Here is a 21,155-nt window from a genome sequence, read left to right on the forward strand (position 1 = left end):
TCTCAGCCGTATTTGTGCCTTTTTTTCTGGATTATTTTATACAATATATTGCTTGCTGCATACTCGAGACAGATGTCAGTCTGTGTACATGTGCTCGCATGCGGAACACACGTTGTTGGATCGTCGTGGCATTGGCTAAAAGTTTTGTTCCTGAGATTTACTACAATGACAATACCAGGAGGATATACAACTCCGACAGCACTGCTTAGATATAACTAAAACTGCTGCACTATTTTGAAAAATTATACTTTGGACACGTGCTCATTAGTTTGAGAGAACATTTGAGAGATATACATCTGGTACATATATATTTTACCCAAGTGCCACGGATTGGATTCATCTCGCGATCTCTATTTCATTACAAAGGTATGAAATCCCATTTGATTTGTGTTATTTGCACACCCCACACAAATTAATTAGCCTATTGGTGTTGGAGCATCTATAACGTTATCGTAAAAATAAATCACATATTGACAGTAATCCTTTAGTACTTTTCTAATGATATTGCTATCTTTATTAATATTTTAGATAGTATCTAAGATAGATAGCTAGGGCGGGCGTGGTTTCAGCATCAAGTCACATGGGCTCCAACTTCGTCCCGCCTCTTTGCCCATTTTCAGTTATCCGCGAGTGACGTGTGGTCACGGTCAAAACTGCTGTTCAGAACTCTATGGGTGACGTCACGGACACTACGTCCATATTTTTTTACAGTCTATGGTGTAACTCCCATTAAGCTGTAAACAGTCAGTGAAAGGCTCGCTCTATGAACGCAATAATACTTTTTTTTTGTTTTGTTTTTTTAAACTGGGTACAATGAGATGACATATTCTACTCACTCTTCAACCAACGAAAATTAAAAGGACATTTAAAAGTGTAAAAGCTTCAACAAGGCACTAAAATAATCATGAGGAAAAGAATGCAGCGACTGAAAAGAGCTGCTATAGATATTCTTGTTATAACATGTTACGTTAAAACACCAGGTGTTACGTTCTCATGCTGTCTGAAAATAAAACATGAAAGAAAAATTGACAGCGCATTCAGTCAAACTGACGGATAAGCTTCATTTGTAGGGCAACTATGATTTGAAATGATTTGTTTCAGTCTTTTTAAATGGAAGTTCCACAAACCGAAGCGCAACCCATAATTCAAAACGCAGTAGACTGGTCAGGAATTAGGTGGATATGCAAAATAGTTAGTGCTTGATGGAATTAAATGTTAAAATGCTTTTGCTATGCAATCAATTTTATTTTGGCGCACTAAAATACATCTGTATTGCATCTGTTGTAAAAAATATATCACATATATCATAAATATATTCAAATTATCACATTAGAAATCATGACATAATCATAAGTACATATTTACAAATACAGTAAATATTTACAAATATTTGGGGAGCTATTTCTTCAACTTCCTCTAGAAAGAACAGGAATCAGTATAAATGATATTCTAGTATCCATGTCAGTGTTGCAGAGACTATTTGAATAGCAAAGACATTGGCTACACATGATTTGCATGGATTCAAAGTCTGTCTTAATTCATATTTCATTCAAATTTTGTGTGGTATATAAAATAAAGCGGATACTCACTGAGACAGCCACATGAAATGTTAATAAAAATAATGAAAAGCTATCATTTACCTGATACCACACATTTAGGGTTTGTCTTTGAAGTAGGCCTATTTGGGAAGTTTTTGGATTGGTTAATGGGAAGTTTGCAGGGTCAGAAATCACTGAATGAAAAATAATTATTGAACTGCTTTTTTGTGTTGTTATAAAATTTGATACATTTTATTCTATTTTATTCTGAGCCTATCAAGCAAAATGTTTAATATTAGAAAAGCGCTGTCATGAAGGAAAGAAAAAATGTCCCTGGAAATCCAGAGTGTAAATATTTGTCCCTAAGAACAAAGCAGGGACAATAAAAAAAAAATCTATTAACATTTACTTAACCTCATTTTTTTTCCAAACCTGTAAGACTTTCTTTATTCAGCAAAACACAAAATTAAAACACTTTCTGCTAATGCAAGAATTCACAGAATGCACTTTGACATAATTCCAGGGCTCATACACAGATCACGTTCACATTTTCATTGACTCAGAGGTAAAAAACAAAAACAAAACAAAAACATTCAATCTAGTCATATATAAAAGCACTTTTATCACTTAACCCAAGTTAAATGTTGACAGGACACTCCGCAGAATGGTGTCCTTCACAGCACTAAAAACAAAGCGGATATTTTCAGTGTCGGTTGCACATGTGAAATGTGCATAGATGCGTTTATGTGTGTCCTTGTTCTGTTCTTCATACATACTCAAGATGAACTTCATTGCGGCTTCTGCATCATTTGCAGGGCCTGTGAAGTAAGCAGATAACACAGATTTCATAAATTCAGTGGAGTTCAGTTCAGTGACACTGCAGCAGTGTTGAGGAGTAACTAACAAAAAGAAGCAAAGCTAATAACCTTACTGCATTTTCAGTAGTATGACAGTTGTTCAGTTGTTTTCAAACCAGTATAATGTAGCTTCCCTTTCTGTCTCTCACAAAGTTTTGTTAAATGAGAGACACTAAGGGTCACACTTGGGAGCCCTAAACACCTCTGGTGTTTTACAGAAAAGTTCAATGGTCAATGATGGCATGTGGAAACTGAATGCCCCTGGACATATGGGTATATAAGGCGGCCGGCGTAAAAGAGCAAATTCCTTTAAAAGAGCTGCATGGGGGATTGTGTGTTCCATCCATGTCCCAATGGATGCGGGCAATATCTATCTCCCTCAGATGGGTATGATCGCTGTCTTCAGAGTTTGGGCAGTGCTCAAATGAAACAGCATTTGTGGATGGTTCATGCTCTTACTGCAAGAACATGCCCATCAGAATGTTACAGTTCTTCTTCAAGAAGCCGCAAGTCTCCTCAGCCGCTTCCCATCCTAGTCCTTCTACCTCTAGGTACGATGCCTTGGTGGCGAGCACTAAGGGCGATCAGGGGGTTATAATGACAGAGCTTTTGCTGGGTAAATCCCCACAAGCCTCTCATTCCCCAACATGCTCAGTTCCTCTGGATGAGAAATTGACAAGCTCAATTTCTCATTCGAGGCTTGTAGGGATGATGAGCTGTCAATCACAACATCGGAGGGAAGGCTTATCTTCTGATGTGAATGATTTCCACCTTCAGGTGTGACAGAACAGTCTGAGGCTGATGCAGAGTTGGCAACCATGCTAGTGAGCATTGGGCTTGCATGGACTCCTCCACTGTGGGAGTACTCGGACTTTCATGTGGAGCATGCGATTATGGTGCATTAATGCCCACAAAATGTCGCCACTTGGAGGAATCATCCGAGGCTTGTGTCCAGAGCTTGTAAGTATACCTCGGCTCTGACGGTGAAGGCTTACAATGCTACTGGCCAGGCCATCTCCTCCCTGCATGCAATGGCCATCCTGAAAGTATATCAGGCCAAAGTAAAGTTACCAAGCAGGCTCTGGGTCAGGAGATGTCCACAGTTGTGGTCCAGGAGCGCCAACTGTGGCTTAATCTTGCCTAGATGCAGGATGCAGAGAAACATACAGCTTTCTCGATGTCCCCATCGGCCAAGGTGTACTTTTTGGCAACACTGTCAAGGACTTTGCACAGCAGTTCTCAGCAGCAAAGAAGCAGACGGTGGCTATAAAGCACATCTTGTCACGGTGCCAGTCTTCTTCTAGACCCCTAAGAGCCCAATCTCTGCCTGCTCATCGCTGAGGGTGGAGCCTGGACTGGCAGCCAGGCCTCAGGGGTCCAGTCGAAGGAAGGTGGCACAGCCCACCCGTCAACAGGCCACTGAGAGGCCTCACAAGACTTCAAAGCAGCCCTGAGACAGGTGACCCAGGGAAGGAGAGACTGCTGACCTGTTCACCCCAGCTGGGGCCAGCCTTACTCTCATCGGAGGGGGGAGTGAATTTTACATGGTTAATAAAAGAGAAATTTATTCTTTCCTTGGGTCACACACACACTCCTGGCCCTCGTTTTAACAATGGCCAGGCATTGAGTACTTGCACCAGAACCTTAGTGGATGCAAACATTTCGCCTTCCTGCATTCTGTTGCAACAGGTCTGCACAGAGCAGGTAAGTGTGATGAGTATCAACGAGGCCCAGCCACCTCGACTGTCACCAACCACCTCCACAGCATTCAGCGACACATTGTTCACCATGAGTAACAAGGGACACAATGCCTTCCGACGTAGCTTTCCCTGCAACCTCAGGTACACTGGGCATTGTTCCGTTAGTGCCGCTAGGACAGTCTGGATGTGTGGATAGTAGGGCTGACCGACATAACGCATGCGATTGTCACGCGCATTTCGTCAGTAAAGCCGGTTCCCTGATTAGGTACAGCCGCATGCTTCTTACTTCAGTTCAAGGTGAGAATGCCGCTGTCTTTCTGTTGTGCGCACACATAGTTCTGGTCCTCAAGCATCGAGCCAGATTGGGACTTCGGGTCAACTGGGAAAAGAGCAAGCTCTCCCAAGTGCAGAGCATCTCTTTTTAGGTGTGGAGTTGGACTCGATCGCCATGACAGCACATTGTTCACGTGTGTGCACATTGGCCGCCTTATATATCCATATGTCTGGGGGCGTGGCCAGGTGTTTGGGGCTCTCAAGTGCGACCCTTAGTGTCTTTCATTCGACACAACATCTCATTCCCTCCATCAGGGAATGAAGGTTACATTAGTAACTAAGACGTATTCCAGTAAAGCTGCTTTTACCAAAAAATGTGACAAAATGCTACATTGCTGGTTTTTGTAACATGTTATTGCTTATACAGCTTTATCGTCATGCAAACTGAAACAATGATTAAAAACACTTTCATAAAAGGAATAGTTCACCCCCCCAAAAAAAATTCTGTCATCAGTTACTCACCCTTGTGTGGTTCCAAACCAATAATACTTTTTTTTTTTATCTTCGGAAGACAAATTAATATTTTTAATATTCCCTCAACCTTTTTTGTGCATCCCCTGAAAGTCCACGCAACCAAAATTTTCACACATCAAAAAGTACAAAAAGACATTGCAAAAATAATCCATTTGAACTGATTGTTAATTCAAGTCTTCTTAACAAACACAATCAATTTATATTACAAACAGATTATTCGTATACAGTGGGTACAGAAAGTATTCAGACCCCTTTATATTTTTCACTCTTTGTTATATTGCAGCCATTTGCTAAAATAATTTAATTTCATTTTTTTCCTCATGAATGTACACACAGCACCCCATATTGACAGAAAAACACAGAATTGTTGACATTTTTGCAGATTTTTAAAAAAAGAAAAACTGAAATATTGCATGGTCCTAAGTATTCAGACCCTTTGCTCAGTATTTGGTAGAAGCACTCTTTTGATCTAATACAGCCATGCGTCTTTTTGAGAAAGATGCAACAAGTTTTTCACACCTGGATTTGGGGATCCTCTGCCATTCCTCCTTGCAGATCCTCTCCATTTCTGTCAGGTTGGATGGTAAACGTTGATGGACAGCCATTTTTAGGTCTCTCCAGAGATGCTCAATTGGGTTTAAGTCAGGGCTCTGGCTGGGCCATTCAAGAACAGTCACAGAGTTGTTGTGAAGCCACTCCTTCATTATTTTAGCTGTGTGCTTAGGGTCATTGTCTTGTTGGAAGGTAAACCTTCGGCCCAGTCTGAGGTCCTGAGCACTCTGGAGAAGGTTTTCGTCCAGGATATCCCTGTACTTGGCTGCATTCATCTTTTCCTCGATTGGAACCAGTCACCCTGTCCCTGCAGCTGAAAAACATCCCCACAGCATGATGCTGCCACCACCATGCTTCACTTCTGGGACTGTATTGGACAGGTGATGAACAGTGCCTGGTTTTCTCCACACATACCGCTTAGAATTAACGCCAGAAAGTTCTATCTTTGTCTCATCAGACCAGAGAATCTTATTTCTCACCATCTTGGCAAATTCCATGCAGGCTTTCTTGTGTCTTGCACTGAGGAGAGGCTTCCGTCGGGCCACTCTGCCATAAAGCCCAGACTGGTGGAGGGTTGCAGTGATGGTTGACTTTCTACAACTTTCTCCCATCTCTTGACTACATCTCTGGAGCTCAGCCACAGTGATCTTTGGGTTCTTCTTTACCTCTCTCACCAAGGCTCTTCTCACCCGATAGCTCAGTTTGGCCGGACGGCCAGCTCTAGGAAGGGTTCTGGTTGTCCCAAATGTGTTCCATTTAAGGATTATGGAGGCCACTGTGCTCTTAGAAACCTTAAGTGCAGCAGACATTTTTTTGTAACCTTGGCCAGATCTGAGCCTTGCCACAATTCTGTCTCGAGCTCTTCAGGCAGTTCCTTTGACCTCATTATTCTCATTTGCTCTGACATGCACTGTGAGCTGTAAGGTCTTATATAGACAGGTGTGTGGCTTTCCTAATCAAGTCCAATCAGTATAATCAAACACAGCTGGACTCAAATGAAGGTGTAGAACCATCTCAAGGATGATCAGAAGAAATGGACAGCACCTGAGTTAAATATATGAGTGTCACAGCAAAGGGTCTGAATACTTAAGACTATGTGATATTTCAGTTTTTCTTTTTTAATAAATCTGCAAAAATGTCAACAATTCTGTTTTTTTTTTTTTGTCAATATGGAGTGCTGTGTGTACATTAATGAGGAAAAAAAAAGAACTTAAATGATTTTAGCAAATGGCTCCAATATAACAAAGAGTGAAAAATTTAAGGGGGTCTGAATACTTTCTGTATCCACTGTATAAACATTGATAAACAGACAAACATAAAGCACATCAAACATGGTAAACATGGAAACTCAATCGTATTTGCTTGACACATGTCTTATGTCTGTTTTTGTATGTATTTTTTGATGCATGAAACTTTTGGTTGTGTGGACTTTAAACGGATGGACAAAAATTAAGAGAGAATATAAAAATATCTTTATTTGTGTTCCAAAGATGAACAGAAGTCTTATGGATTTGGAACAACATGAGGGTGAGTAAATGATTGTGACAAAATTTTTATTTTGGGGTGAAATGAACCTTAAGACCTTTTCACACCAAGACATATTTGGTGCAGTCTCTGTTCAGAACAACATGAACATTTGTATAACAAAAATGAAACTTTTTTGTTTTACAGAGAGGTGTAATCTTTTGTTTCGTTATAATGCGAAGAAAACTGGTAAACCAATTAAACTGTCCTTATAAGCATTGGAAAGCTGGCTAGAAATTAACTATTTCATAAAATATAGTCATAATCATAATTTAATTTCTTTCAAAGTAGCTTCCCCCACACTGCACTCTAGAATATTTACCACAATAAATTACATCTTAAAGGTGCCCTAGAATCAAAAATTGAATTTATATTGGCATAGTTAAATAACAAGAGTTCAGTACATGGAAAAGACAAACATTGAGTTTCAAACCCCATTGCTTCCTCCTTCTTATATAAATCTCATTTGTTTAAAAGACTTCCGGAAAACACGCGAATCTCAACCATAGACTGTAATCTCAACATAACACCGACTGTTACGTAAGTCGGGATCATTAATATGTATGACCCCAATATTTTCATATATGCCAGCCCGTGTTCAAGGCATTAGACAAGGAAAGGCAGTATTCATGTCTGGATCTGTGCACAGACAAGGTAAACCAGCAAGAACAACAGCGAAAAATGGCAGATGGAGCAATAATAACTGACATGATCCATGATAGCATGATATTTTTAGTGATATTTGTAAATTGTCTTTCTAAATGTTTCATTAGCATGTTGCTAATGTACTGTTAAATGTGGTTAAAGTTACCATCGTTTCTTACTGTATTCACAGAGACAAGAGAGCCATCGCTATTTTCATTTTTAAACACGTGCAGTCTGTATAATGCATAAACACAACTTCATTCTTTATAAATCTCTCCAACAGTGTAGAATTAGCTGTTAGCCACAGAGCATAGCCTCAAACTCATACAGAATCAAACGTAAACATCAAAATAAATACTTTACTCAGATAATTCGAAGCATGCATACAGCATGCATGACCAACATCTTGTAAAGATCCATTTGAGGGTTATATTAGCTGTGTGAACTTTGTAAATTCACTGTAATATAGTCGAGAGCTCGTGTGGCAGGGGGCATGCCATTTAAAGGGGCGGCGCTGCCAAAATCAGTGTATAGTTAATGATGCCCCAAAATAGGCAGTTAAAAAAATTAATAAAAAAAAAAATCTATGGGGTATTTTGAGCTGAAACTTCACAGACACATTCAGGAGACACCTTAGACTTATATTACATCTTGTGAAAAAGCATTATTGGGCACCTTTAATATATTTTTGTGATTTATATCCAAGTGAAACGGCTTCTCGGATTATAAAGAATGTAGGATGGGACTCAGGAATTGATTGGATTGTTGTTGTTTGCTAATTGCTTCTATCTCATATTAGTGACAGGTGGCTGAACGGGAGTGGTTTCACACCAGTGAAACCTTAATCAGAGAAGAGATGAGATGACATGGTAAGGGGCAGGGGAAGTTATTTTTATTAAAAATTACAAGGGCACATAAATTATAGGGGACAATTATGCCCCTTTTTACAAGAAGTAATATAAGTCTCAAGTGTCCCCAGAATGTGTTTGTGAAGTTTCAGCTCAAAATACCCCACAGATAATTTATTATACCATGTTTTAAATACCCATTTTTGAGTGGAAGCAAAAACATGCTGTTTTTGTGCATGTATTCCCTACCAAGAAGCTGTGCTTTTACTGCTCGTGCCTTGGATACTCTGCCAAAAACAACAAACAAAAATATCCATTTGATTTTGATTATCATCTCTTTCGTGGTCACGCTCACGTGACATTGCACCCATGCTGGGTGCACACTATGATATAGTCCTTTACGATTGTTGTTTGTCAGACTGCACGAACATGATCCTCATGTCACACTGTGGGATCTCAGCTGTCACTTACTTGTATGTCAGACTGTATGACAGTCAAGACACTTTAAAAATGGACACGTGCATGAAAAGTTGTCCAGAGTTTCACATCATCAACCCATACACATTCAGTGACTGTGAGCTGCATTACACGCGGGACTGAAATGGTGGCTAACAAAGAAATCTCTAGCGTTAATTTTGATCATAGCACTCTGTGGACACAAAAACAATATGAAATAGAATTTTGCGTAATCTTTAAAAGACACATTTTAACTTTTAATATTTTGAAAAAAACTTTTTTAACATGTTTATACCTAAAACAAGTGAAAAATCTGCAGGTTTGGAAAGACAAATTCTATGAAAACAAGTCTTATGCAGTGATGCTTCTCACGTTGTGTAAAGTTTATATATATATATATATATATATAATATATATATATATATTTTTTTTTAACTAGAAAACAAAACAAAAAATCTTGTAAGAATAGTATTTTAAGCCATGTTGTTGGCAGTCTAACCTGTATATTGTGGAAAATACTTTACAAGGTCTGATTTTGAGATCTTCTCCTTCAGGATATCTGTCTTATTGAGGAAGAGGATGATAGATGAATCCTGGAACCAGGGGTAAGAGATGATTGTCTTAAAAAGTGCTTTACTCTCCTCCATGCGGTTCTGTGGAGGTATAACATCATATCGACAAAATGAACAACCATGAATCCAAAGTTTATCCGTACCATGAATTACATGAATCACAGTCTCAGACACATGCAAGGAAGTGAGCTAACCTCTTTCGCACACTCATATAAGACCTGATCGTACTCGCTCAGAGCCACCAGGTAGATGATGGAAGTGACATTTTCAAAACAATGGATCCACTTCCGTCTTTCTGACTTTTGGCCTCCGACGTCAACCATTCTGCAGCAACAGCAGGGATTTTTAATTTACAAAGTGGGCTACAGTCATTTATCTATCTTCACACAACCATTTAATTAAGAGTCACCTGAAAATGACAGTCTGAAGGTCAAAGACGTATTCAATGATGCCTGTGGTTGGAACTCGGACTCGTAGAATATCCTGCAGATTCGGCAAGTAAAAGGCTGCAGATATTCTGTCAATGTCATCAAGGTAACTAGTAAACAGAAACAAAACAGACTTTGAAAAAACATGAAAAATTATTTGTCCAGAACCCTATGAGCACCAAACTCACCAAACACAGAATTAATAAAGCGATACAAACATTTTGTTCTTAAATTATCAAGCATATGCCATAATCATTTTGTTTATCTACAGTGGCATGAAAAAGTATGTGAACCCCTGCAGAATTATTTTAATTAAATGAGAGGGATAATAAAAATGCATGTTATTTTTTGTTGAGTACTGTCCTGAGTAAGATATTTTACATAAAAGATGTTTGCATTTAGTTCACAAGACAAAACAATAGCTGAATTTATTAAAATAACCCCATTCATAAGTATGTGAACCATTGATTCTCAATACTGTGTGTGGCTACCTGATGATCTACGACAGTTTTTATGTTTTGTGATGGTTGTTCATGAGTCTCTTGTTTGTCCTGAGCAGTTAAACTGAGCTCTGTTCTTCAGAAAATTCCTCCAGCTCCTGCAGATTTATCAGTTTTCAAGCATTTTTGCATATTTGAACCCTTTCCAACAGTGACTGTAGGATTTTGAGATCTGTGTTTTCATACCGAGGACAACTGAGGGACTCAAACACAACTATTAAAAAAGGTTCAAACATTCACTGATGCTCCAGAAGGAAACACAATGCATTAAGAGTCGGGGGGTGAAAACTTTTGAACAGGATGAAGATGTCACAATTTTTCTTATTTTGTTTAAATATCATTGTTTTTCATTTAATACTGCCCTTTGGAACCAACAGAAGATACTTGCATGTTTCCCGGCAGAAAAATTAAGTACAATTTACCTTGATATTTGAATTCAAAAGTTTTCACTTAATGCATTGTGTTTCCTTCTGGAGCATCAGTGAATGTTTGAACCTTTTTTAATAGTTGAGTTTGAGTCCCTCAATTGTCCTCAGTGTGAAAAGATGAATCTCAAAATCATACAGCCACTGCTGGAAAGGGTTCAAATATGCAAAAGTGCTTGAAAACTGATGAATCTGCAGGACCTGGAGGAATTTTCTGAAGAACAGAGCTCAGTTTAACTGCTCAGAACAAACAAGAGACTCATGAACAACCATCACAAAACATAAAAACAGTCGTGGATCATCAGGTAACCACAGTATTGAGAATCAATGGTTCACATACTTATGAATGGGGTTATTTTAATAAATGTGAAATATTGTTTGGTCTTGTGAACTAAATGCAAACATCTTTTATGTAAAATATCTTACTCAGGACAGTACTAAACAAAAAATAGCATGCATTTTTTATTATCCCTCTTATTTTATTAAAATAATTCTCATTTTCACAGATTCTGCAAGGGGTTCACATACTTTTTCATGCCACTGTATTCACAGATCTGTAGTACGAATGTTTGATTGTGTACTAAAAACTTCTCTTCTGTTGCACTCAAGGCATACATTTTATCAGTTCATGAATTCCCTGAGAATAAACCCCATGACCTTGGCATTTGTAATGTCATGCTGTAGGCTACAGTCTGTAAACTAAACATGTATTAAAAATAGCAAAGAGCAATTTTCTTCTAAATTGTAATACAAAAAAAGCACTACAGTGATAGTATCAGGTGGTAAATACCATGTTTTTGATACTACCAAGTCAAATCACCTTTATTTTAATAGGGCTTTATACAATAGAAATTACTTTAAAGCAGCTTTACAATAATTAACAGGAAAATAACAGAATTATGATGCCAACATTGTCAAATAAGTGACAGATTCAAATTCTGCTGTAAAGCAGCTGTAGCAAGGTAATAATGTGGCTCAGTTCAGTTTAATAACTGTGTAAAGTTCATTCATTGTGAAGCAAGTTCAATTCAGCTATAAAGCAGCTCAATCTTCATCAAGGCAGCTCAATGTATCATATTCATAAACCATGGTATTAACATGGTATTCCAAAGAATATTATGGAAAATGTCAAAAAATGTGGTTGTACATGTATTGTACATGTCCAAAAAATAAATAAATAAATAAATGCATTACCATGGTGCATTACTGTGACGAGCAGGGCGGGCGAGAGCCGTGAGGGAACGGCGCGAGGCCGGTGACGCGAGTGATAATGAGCGTCACCTGCGAGGCGTGCCGGCCTCGAGTCTCTCACGGAGGAGCTCCGGAGGCATAAAACGAGGAGCGACTACAATGAAAGACGAGAGAGGACCAGGCCTGGACTTTATTTTATGTTTTGTTATGTTTGTGTGGCCGGCAGACGTCCGCGAGGGTCTGCCGGCATTACTTTCGTTTTGTTCTTTGTTTATTTTACATTAAAAGTTACGTTCAATGTTCGCCGGTTCCCGCCTCCTTCTTCCCATATCTACTAACCTCGTTACAATTACCATCTAAAATAATGATATATAATACAATGATGCTTTTTGTTAGTGTCAGAAATGAAATATTCACTGCACTTACTATTTGGTAGAGTCTGACAACTGAAACTCTCTCCTGCGTTCAAAGCATTTCTGCAGGCCTTGGTCTTTCCACACACTCTTGATGGCTTCAGCATATTCAGCCTCCAGTGTTAGTACTGTTTCAGGGGTCACTTTGTTAAGCATTGCAGCATATGTCTACAAAACAGAGTAGCTAGTTAGCTAAGATATTGTGTATAAATATGTCTAATAAAACATATGTTTTGTCTCAGAATTCCTGGTGCATACTGTGTTTTTGCCATCAGCAAAATGGATTTTCAGGTTCTCCATGGCTTGAAGCAAGTTCTGAATAGAAACAAAGATATTCTGGTACACCAGCTTGGCATAGGCCCTCCTGTCTTCCTCTGTGTAGCCCCTGCCATGTATAATTCTCATCTGCTTGATGAAAGTGCTCTTCCCACTCTCCCCTGTACCTGTGGAGGAACATGGAAAGTTTTAGCTGTGAGACACGATGAATTCGATGGTTACTGTCTAGCTATATGAAAAGTTTCCTTTATATGAAAAGGTCTTTAAAGCTGTACCATTGGCTTTACAGTGAAAGCTATGTCATCCTGTCACTTAAACCTTCATATTTTGAAGCTTTATCTGGTAGAATAGTTTGGACTAAGTGACTCTATGTATGTTCCATGAGGGAACATACTGTAGGTGTTGCAAACAATATTGTGAGTAAATTATGAAAGAGATCAGGGTTAGGTTTATTTTTCGGGTGAGTGTTACGGCAAAGCTTCAAAGACCTCTAGTGGACTACTGCAGTATTGCTGCACCCTTTTACCCTTTTTATCTCATTTCTGGAATTGACTTCATAAAAACTGATCACTTTACTCTGATCAGGTTTTTGTTGTTGGTGGTGGTGGTAGTCTTTTGTCATATATAATTCATGTAGAAATAATATTTCTGTTCTTGTGGAACCTGATGGTGCAGTAAGTTGAGAATAAACCCTACTTATTCTCAACTTACTGCGCCATACAGTCTACCAAAAGCAGACAATATGACCAGTTCACACTGCTTTCTTATACAAAACAAAACATGAACAGAACAAGCAAGCTGGTCTGCCAATAAGTTGTGAATGATTTGTATATGATTTGTATTAATATGAAACTATAGTTAAACAGCTATATTTAGATACACTATTGTTCAATATAATAGTCTATAGACTACAGTACATTAACTTAAATCATGTAGAAGACTTGCAATAGATTTGGGTGATTTTTTTGAGTATTGCGGTTGATCACTGATGATTGTTTTATTTTTGTGTCTGTTTGAGGCCATCTAAAGCACATTTTACTACTACTAAATAGTACAGACAACCAAAGTCAATCTGTTGAGTTTGATAACGTATAACCACGTAAGATGCCACACACAAATGAATCATTTCAAAATTGTAGCGCTGGACGGGAATGGTTGCATACTGATCTATTACATGTCAAACAGGTCTGACAAATAGGAGTTTTGCTGAAAGGGTGCAGATTGCTATCATAATTAAAACAAGGAAACACTTTTTGTTTGAGTTTATATTAAACTAGAATCAACACAACTGATCAGAAACAGAATTAACCTAAAATATATATATAAAATACACAAGGAAAACATAAAAGAATCTGAATCACATGAATAACTGCTTGCTTAAAACTGCTTATATATGAAGCAAGTACAAATATAGGACATTCTGGAGCTAATCCTATCTCTACATCCTGCGTTAGGAATTCACGCAATGTTATGTTTGCATGCTTTTTGCAAGTATCCTGACATGCTTACTTGCATTACAGTTTCATTAAGAAAAAATAATGCTATACTGTATGAGACTGAATGACTTTCCATTGACATTGTTTTGCATGTATTTGCATATAACTGCTAACAGTCAGAGGAAATATGTCATCTAAACACCTGAATGTGAAAAAATATTGTATAAAAGTTGTAGTACATATCATATGATAATTGAATTGTGTAATAATTTAAAGTCAATAAATGATTGTTTTAGGTTAATTCAGTTAGGATGCTGAACAACTCAAATTATTGATATTGACCATTACACATTTTTAGGTGTCATTAAAAAACAAACAAACAAGAAATCGACATACATAAAGTACAAACAAACAAACAAAACCAAGAAATTACATACCTAAAAGCAAAAGTTTCAGTTGTCGGGATGCATCCTTTTTGTCCATCTTAAGCTGTTTCTCAATTTCATGGTTAATCCTGGCCATTTCCCTGTCTTCACCAGACATGCAGCAGTCCCCCATCCTGAAAAGCTTGAACCTCCTCCAGTACTTTGCAGTTAATACATTCATCAACCCACTCAACAGGGTTAAAAGAACTGTCTTCAAGAAAGACTGTAGGAACACGCCTACCTCAGGAGCGGCTTGATGCACTGTATTTTACCTGTGAAGTTTCTTCCTCATTCAATGGATGGGGATGGGTAGTGTTATGTAAGGCATTTGTTTCCTTTTTCCTCTGCTCTAATTTCAGTTGCTCTCTTCTAATTAAATAATTATTAAAACAAACAAACAAAAAAACATTTATGCCACTTAATCAAGCAACACCCACATCATGAACAAAAGAATAAAAGGGATAGTATGACTTTCTACACTGTCAAAAAAAATACAATACACTGGAAAAATCCAACTTCCATTTTGTCAGACAAACTCTATTTTAAAGGTTGATTGAACTATGTAATATCAACTTTTTCTACATTATAGTATTAAAGTCCATTTTTGACAATTTAGTTTAAGCAACTTAAAATATTAAATAGCAAGAGTTCAAGTTTGGTGGTATACAACTTGCTTTAGTAGAAAAAATTCTACATACATTTTTCAGTTTGCTTAAAGGTGCCATCGAATTAAAAATTGAATTTACCTCGGCATAGATGAATAACAAGAGTTCAGTGCATTAAAAAATGACATACAGTGAGTCTCAAACACCATTGTTTCCTCCTTCTTATGTAAATCTCATGTTTTTTAAAAGACCTCCGAAGAACAGGCGAATCTCAACATAACACCGACTGTTACACAACAGTCGGGATCATTAATATGTATGACCCCAATATTTGCATATACCAGCCCATGTTCAAGGCATTACACAAGGGCAAAACGTCTGGATGTGCACAGCTGAATCATCAGACTAGGTAAGCAAGGAAGGACAATAGCAAAAAATGACAGATGGAGCAATAATAACTGACATGATCCATGATATCATGATATTTTTAGTGATATTTGTAAATTGTCTTTCTAAATGTTTCGTTAGCATGTTGCTAATGTACTGTTAAATGTGGTTGAAGTTACCATTGTTTCTTACTGTATTCAAGGAGACAAGAGCAGTCGCTATTTTCATTTTTAAACACTTGCAGACTGTATAATTCATAAACACAACTTCATTCTTTATAAAGCTCTCCAACAGTGTGTAATGTTAGCTTTAGCCACTCAGCACAGCCTCAAACTCATTCAGAATCAAATATAAACATCCAAATAAATACTATACTATGATCCAATGCATGCATGCAGCATGAATGACGAACACTTTGTAAAGATCCATTGAGGGTTATATTAGCTGTGTGAACTTTGTTTATGCCGGTTAAGGCAGTCGAGAGCTCGGGGGTGGGGGAGCACAAGATTTAAAGGGGCCGCGCACTGAATCGGTGCATATATAATTATGGCTCAAAATAGGCAGTTTAAAAAATGGATAAAAAAAATGGGTATTTGGAGCTGAAACTTCACAGACACGTTCAGGTGACAACTTAGACTTATATTATATCTTGTTACAACTGGTTCTAGGGCACCTTTAATAGACTGATACACAAGTTACTTAGAATGTTCTGTATCACTATTGTGTAATATCAATGCTCATATAACTTTAAAATGGAAGCTGAGTGAACATGGAACTATAGGCAAAAAACATTATTAATTTTGAGTTCATGAAATGTCTCTATTGAAATGAACATGAAATGTTACTATTGCAACCTCTGTTCCCTGATGGAGGGAACGAGGTGTGGTGATGATGACTGACATTAAAGGTCGCACTTGGGAGACCCAAACTCCTCTGATATGTTCAGAAAGGGCCAGTGAGAATTGGTGAGTGGACTTTGCATACCACTCCTCTGGACATACAGGTATAAAAGGGAGATGGCATGCATTTCAACAGGCACTTCAGTGTTGTGCCAGGAGGGACCCCATGTCACATTCCCTCCATCAGGAAACCAAGGTCACACTGGTAACTGTCAGTCATTTCAACATGGTGTCGATGACAGAGAAGACAGTACTTACCACAGGAATAGGTCACTTCAGGCGGTCCTTTTACATTTTCTCTCTTTTTTCCCCTTTTTTTTCAAATAAAAATCTCACAGCTGTGCAGACCAGAATTAGTTGTGGGGAAGTGCTCTTTCTTCTATTTATTGATTGGAGACAGAACACTAGCAGTCCCTGTGGTAGGTCCTTTCTGAAAAGGGAGGAACTACTACAAACGCAGGTGACAGAGATGGAGCTCTGCCTAAGGGAAGACACGAGTTTACCATTCACGAGTTCTCAGTTACAAATAAAGAAGTATGCATATTTGCCGTGCTGTCTGAGAAGGCTCCGAGCTTGGTATTTTGGCCCTAACCCAGAGTATTCCCCCCGTATTTCTGGTTTGGAAAGTAACCAGGTGAGTGTGAGGAGACGGGTGGTGGAGGGATGCATATAGGCCTCCACTCATGCCGATTGGGTATGTTGATTGCTGATTGCTGATTGGAATGACGTGATGATTGGATAGATCATTTGAACGTGTTCCTCCTGAACTTTAATAAAACATCATATAAAACACAACATATGGAGCACGTAGCCCAAGTATACGGCCTGACATGAAAGGGCATGCATCATGAGTACTAGGCCTGGCGTTGGATTCCTCCACTGAATTCGACTGCTGCAAGTGGAACACCTGATCCATTGTCCACAACTTACCTTTTCATACCTAATAACACACGGGATGAAACTGGCTCAACCCAGAGATTATCAGGTTTTGATATTGGATATTGGGTGTCACCCAGCCTGCACTTCTACAGATGTCTGTTAAAGAGGCACCGTTTGCTAGAGGCCAGGAGGATGCAACAATTCTTGTGGAGTGTGTAGGCACTCTTTAAGGGGCATGGCACGCCTTGGGCCTGGTATGCCAAGGCAATGGCATCCACAATCCAATAGGCTATCCTCTGTTTGGAGACAGCCAAAGCTTCTCAGAGCTTCTGAAGATCTGTGTGCGGTGCATACTGGTCCCAGCAATGATAAGGCTGGATCTGCCTTGTCTTGAGGCAGCACTTGCAAGCTCACCACTTGGTCCTTAAAAGGGGTAGTGGGAACTTTGCGTACGTAGCACGGCCAGCCTGAAGTTCCCAGGTTCCCAACCCTCTTGATGGAGGTGAAGCGCGGTCAGAAGGGCCATCTTCAAAGAGAGGGCTCTACGGAATTCAAGGGCTCAAAAGGAGCTCCCTGTAGGCCCAGCAAGACTACAGAGAAAACCCATGAAGGAATAAGGCATGGCCTAGGAAGATTTAACCTTCTGGCACCTGGAGGAACCTAATTATCTAATAATCTAACTTCCCTAAAGATTTACCATCCACTGCATTGTGATGTGCCGCTATGGTATTTTCTGTGTAAAAAACTAAGATTAGTAACCAAACTGTGTCCATTGACTTTTATTGTTTAGAAGGACATTTCAGAAAGTTAGTCTATATGAGGTTGAGTAAATCATTTAAATTTTTTTCTTTCTTTTCATGCACCTTATCACTGGAGATCATGTTACACGCTGTACAAGGAATTTGTAACATTACACCTCATGCTCAAAATGCCAATTATCAAAACTTGTTTGTTGACTGGTTTTAGAGAGGTCAGAGGTCAGATCAAAGGTCTCATTTATAAAATGTGCACACACTAAAATCCACTGCAACATTTATATTTATAAATACGTGGAAAAGTGTTTAGCATCACGTCAGGGTCTAAGCAGATGTATGCACTACTACTTGTGGCAGAGAGTCTTATTACTGCAGGTATTTGGAAATCCAAGCAATCAATTCTCGCCCTGCTCACGTAAAGGATTTGGACATTGACTAGTGCTCTTTTATATGTTAAAGGGATAGTTCACACAAAAATTAAAATTATCCCATGATTTACTCACCCTCAAGCCATCCTAGATGACTATCTTCTTTGAAACTAACACAATCAGAGATGTATTTAAAAAAATATCCTTAGTCCTCCAAGGTTTATAATGGCATTGAATGGGGGTCCGTGTTTTGAAGTCAAAAATAATCCATCCATCCATAAAAAAGTAATCCATACAACTCCAGTGGATTAATAAAGGCCTTCTGAAGCAGTCAATGCGTTTTTGTAAGAAAAGTATCCATATTAAAAACTTAATAAATTCAAATAACTAGCTTCTGGCAGACAACCATACTGGAGTCGTATGGATTACTTTTTTTTTTATGGAAGGATACATTATTTTTGGCTTCAAAACGTGGCCCCCCAATTACTGCTATTATAAACCTTGGAGGACTAAGGATATTTTTTAAATATATCTCTGATTGTGTTTGTCCGAAAGAAGATGTACAACAGTTTCTATGCCACATTTTATAAATAAGGCCCTAGGAGCCCAGCTAAACCAGCAAAAACTAGTTTTATAACATTTGAAAGGCAGAGTTAGAGAAGAGTCTAGTACAAATCTGAAGATACAGTATGTCCCCACTTAAGTGCTTCATACAAGAAGCTTAAACCAATATGCAAATGTCACTCAGCTTGCACATTTAAGTGAATTTTTTATTATATTTTTAATAAAGGGTATAAAATACATCAATGTGATAATGAAATTTTAAAAGATTGACTATGAATTTTAATAATCAATTATGATGACTAATTCTGCCCAGTGTGTTAGAAGCAAGATTTTAATGCACTCTAGCAACAGACTGAGAACTGAGGAAACAAGCATTCTCTTTATTAACCCTTTGATGCACAAGCTATGAAAACCCCTTCTAATGCGCAACATGGGTCAAAAATGACCCGTATTCATTTCCTATGTAATTTCAATCATGGTTGACTGTTTCTTTGCTGAATCTTTGAAAGAAATGTATTTTATCATTCATTTATTCCAGGTATTCCTTAAATATCTTGTTTTTGATTGACAAAAATCATTATGTTCATTTTTTCTTTCTTACTTTATAAACAAACACAGTTTTTGTCTGTCTACATCAATTTTACACACATGGGTCAAAAATGACCCGTATTCATTTCCTATGTAATTTCAGTCATGACTGAGTGTTTCTTCGCTGAATCTTTGAAAGAAATTTATTTTATCATTTATTTATTTCAGGTATTACTTAAATATCTTGTTTTTGATTTTCTACAAATAATTATGTTTATTTTTCTTTCTTACTTTATAAACAAACACAGTTTCTACATCAATTTTATACACATGGGTCAAAAATGACCCGTATTCATTTCCTATGTAATTTCAGTCATGACTAAGTGTTTCTTCACTGAATCTTTGAAAGAAATGTATTTTGTCATTTATTTATTCCAGGTATTCCTTAAATATCTTGTTTTTGATTTTAACAAATCATTGTGTTTATTTTTTCTTTCTTTTTTTCATAAACAAACACAGGTTTTGTATTTCTACATCAATTTTACACACATGGGTAAAAAATTACCCATATAGAAACCTTTGCAAATTTTCGCAAGAAGGAACATATTTACTGCAGACAACTGTTCATCCGCCACACATTTCATGTCTCAACATGGCTGCTTTTGTATATTTGATGGATGAAAGACATATTATATTTCATATAATAGGCTGTATATTTCATAATTTGTATTTTTTGTCATAAACCAATGCTACTGGTCACCTTTTACATCTATCAGTGTTCCTGAAAAGTAACAGTTTTGAACAAGGTTTCTGTCCAACAGTGAAAATATATAATAAGTGTATCGATCAACAGTGATTTTGAATTTCTTTATCTAGAGTGTTAATGGCTGGTCCTCAACAGAACTGAGGTGGATGATGACATCACTGTAAAAAAGCTGAAAGTGTACTTTGCGAACAGTCAAACGCAATTTAAATGTGTATGTGCAGGGTTGCACATACACAGTTACAGAAATCCGGCGGAAATTATAAAAAGTTACAAAAATCTGTATGCTGACCCTCACGTACACATAAAAAGTGAAGTATACGTTGGCCTTTAGAAAGGTAATGACACACACATTTAAAAAAATTCATTCAAAAAGAAAGGAAAAATTAAAATAAGGATTTGGTTATTGAGTAATAGATGGAATAATGAATGATAAAATTAATTTATTGTAATATATGCGATATAGAAAATAACTAATTCGGGTCACTTTTGACTCATGTTGTATTTGTCCAAAACTGTTACATTTCAGGAACGCTGACAGACATAAAGGATGACCAATTGCATTGATTTATGACAAAAAATAAAAAATTATGAAATATATAGCCTAATATATTAAATATAATAAGACTTACATCCATCAAATATACAAAAGTAGCCTTGTTAAGATGTAAAATGTGTGGCAGATGAACAGTTGTCTGCAGTAAATATGTTCCTACTTGCAAAAATTTGCAAATCTTAAAGATTTCTATATGGGTCATTTTTGACCCATGTGTGTAAAATTGATGTAGAAACTGTGTTTGTTTATAAAGTAAGA

General features: G+C 37.6%; 1 protein-coding gene across 1 annotated transcript; it reads right to left on the reverse strand.

Annotated features, from left to right (window-relative positions):
• Positions 1-1,256: 1,256 nt before the first annotated feature.
• On the reverse strand, positions 1,257-14,837 carry gna14 (guanine nucleotide binding protein (G protein), alpha 14). The gene is made up of 7 exons (XM_067406093.1): positions 14,606-14,837; positions 12,715-12,899; positions 12,470-12,624; positions 9,909-10,037; positions 9,694-9,823; positions 9,427-9,580; positions 1,257-2,356 (listed from the first exon to the last, which is right to left on the reverse strand). Exons 1-7 carry the CDS (start codon positions 14,772-14,774, stop codon positions 2,166-2,168), a joined length of 1,113 nt encoding a protein of 370 aa, XP_067262194.1. The 5' UTR covers positions 14,775-14,837; the 3' UTR covers positions 1,257-2,165.
• Positions 14,838-21,155: the final 6,318 nt, after the last annotated feature.

Source organism: Chanodichthys erythropterus, chromosome 13, assembly GCF_024489055.1.
Source record: "Chanodichthys erythropterus isolate Z2021 chromosome 13, ASM2448905v1, whole genome shotgun sequence".
Classification (NCBI taxonomy): Eukaryota; Metazoa; Chordata; class Actinopteri; order Cypriniformes; family Xenocyprididae; genus Chanodichthys; species Chanodichthys erythropterus.

What these genes read in the sequence shown, in the direction of transcription:
- gna14 (XM_067406093.1), bottom strand. Translation starts at nt 14,774, where the DNA reads ATGAATGTATTAACTGCAAAGTACTGGAGGAGGTTCAAGCTTTTCAGG. An exon ending in ACTGAAACTTTTGCTTTTAG is followed by an intron (nt 12,900 to 14,605) that starts GTATGTAATTTC and finishes GTTCCTCCACAG; the next exon opens with GTACAGGGGAGAGTGGGAAG. An exon ending in TTGTCAGACTCTACCAAATA is followed by an intron (nt 10,038 to 12,469) that starts GTAAGTGCAGTG and finishes TCTGTTTACTAG; the next exon opens with TTACCTTGATGACATTGACA.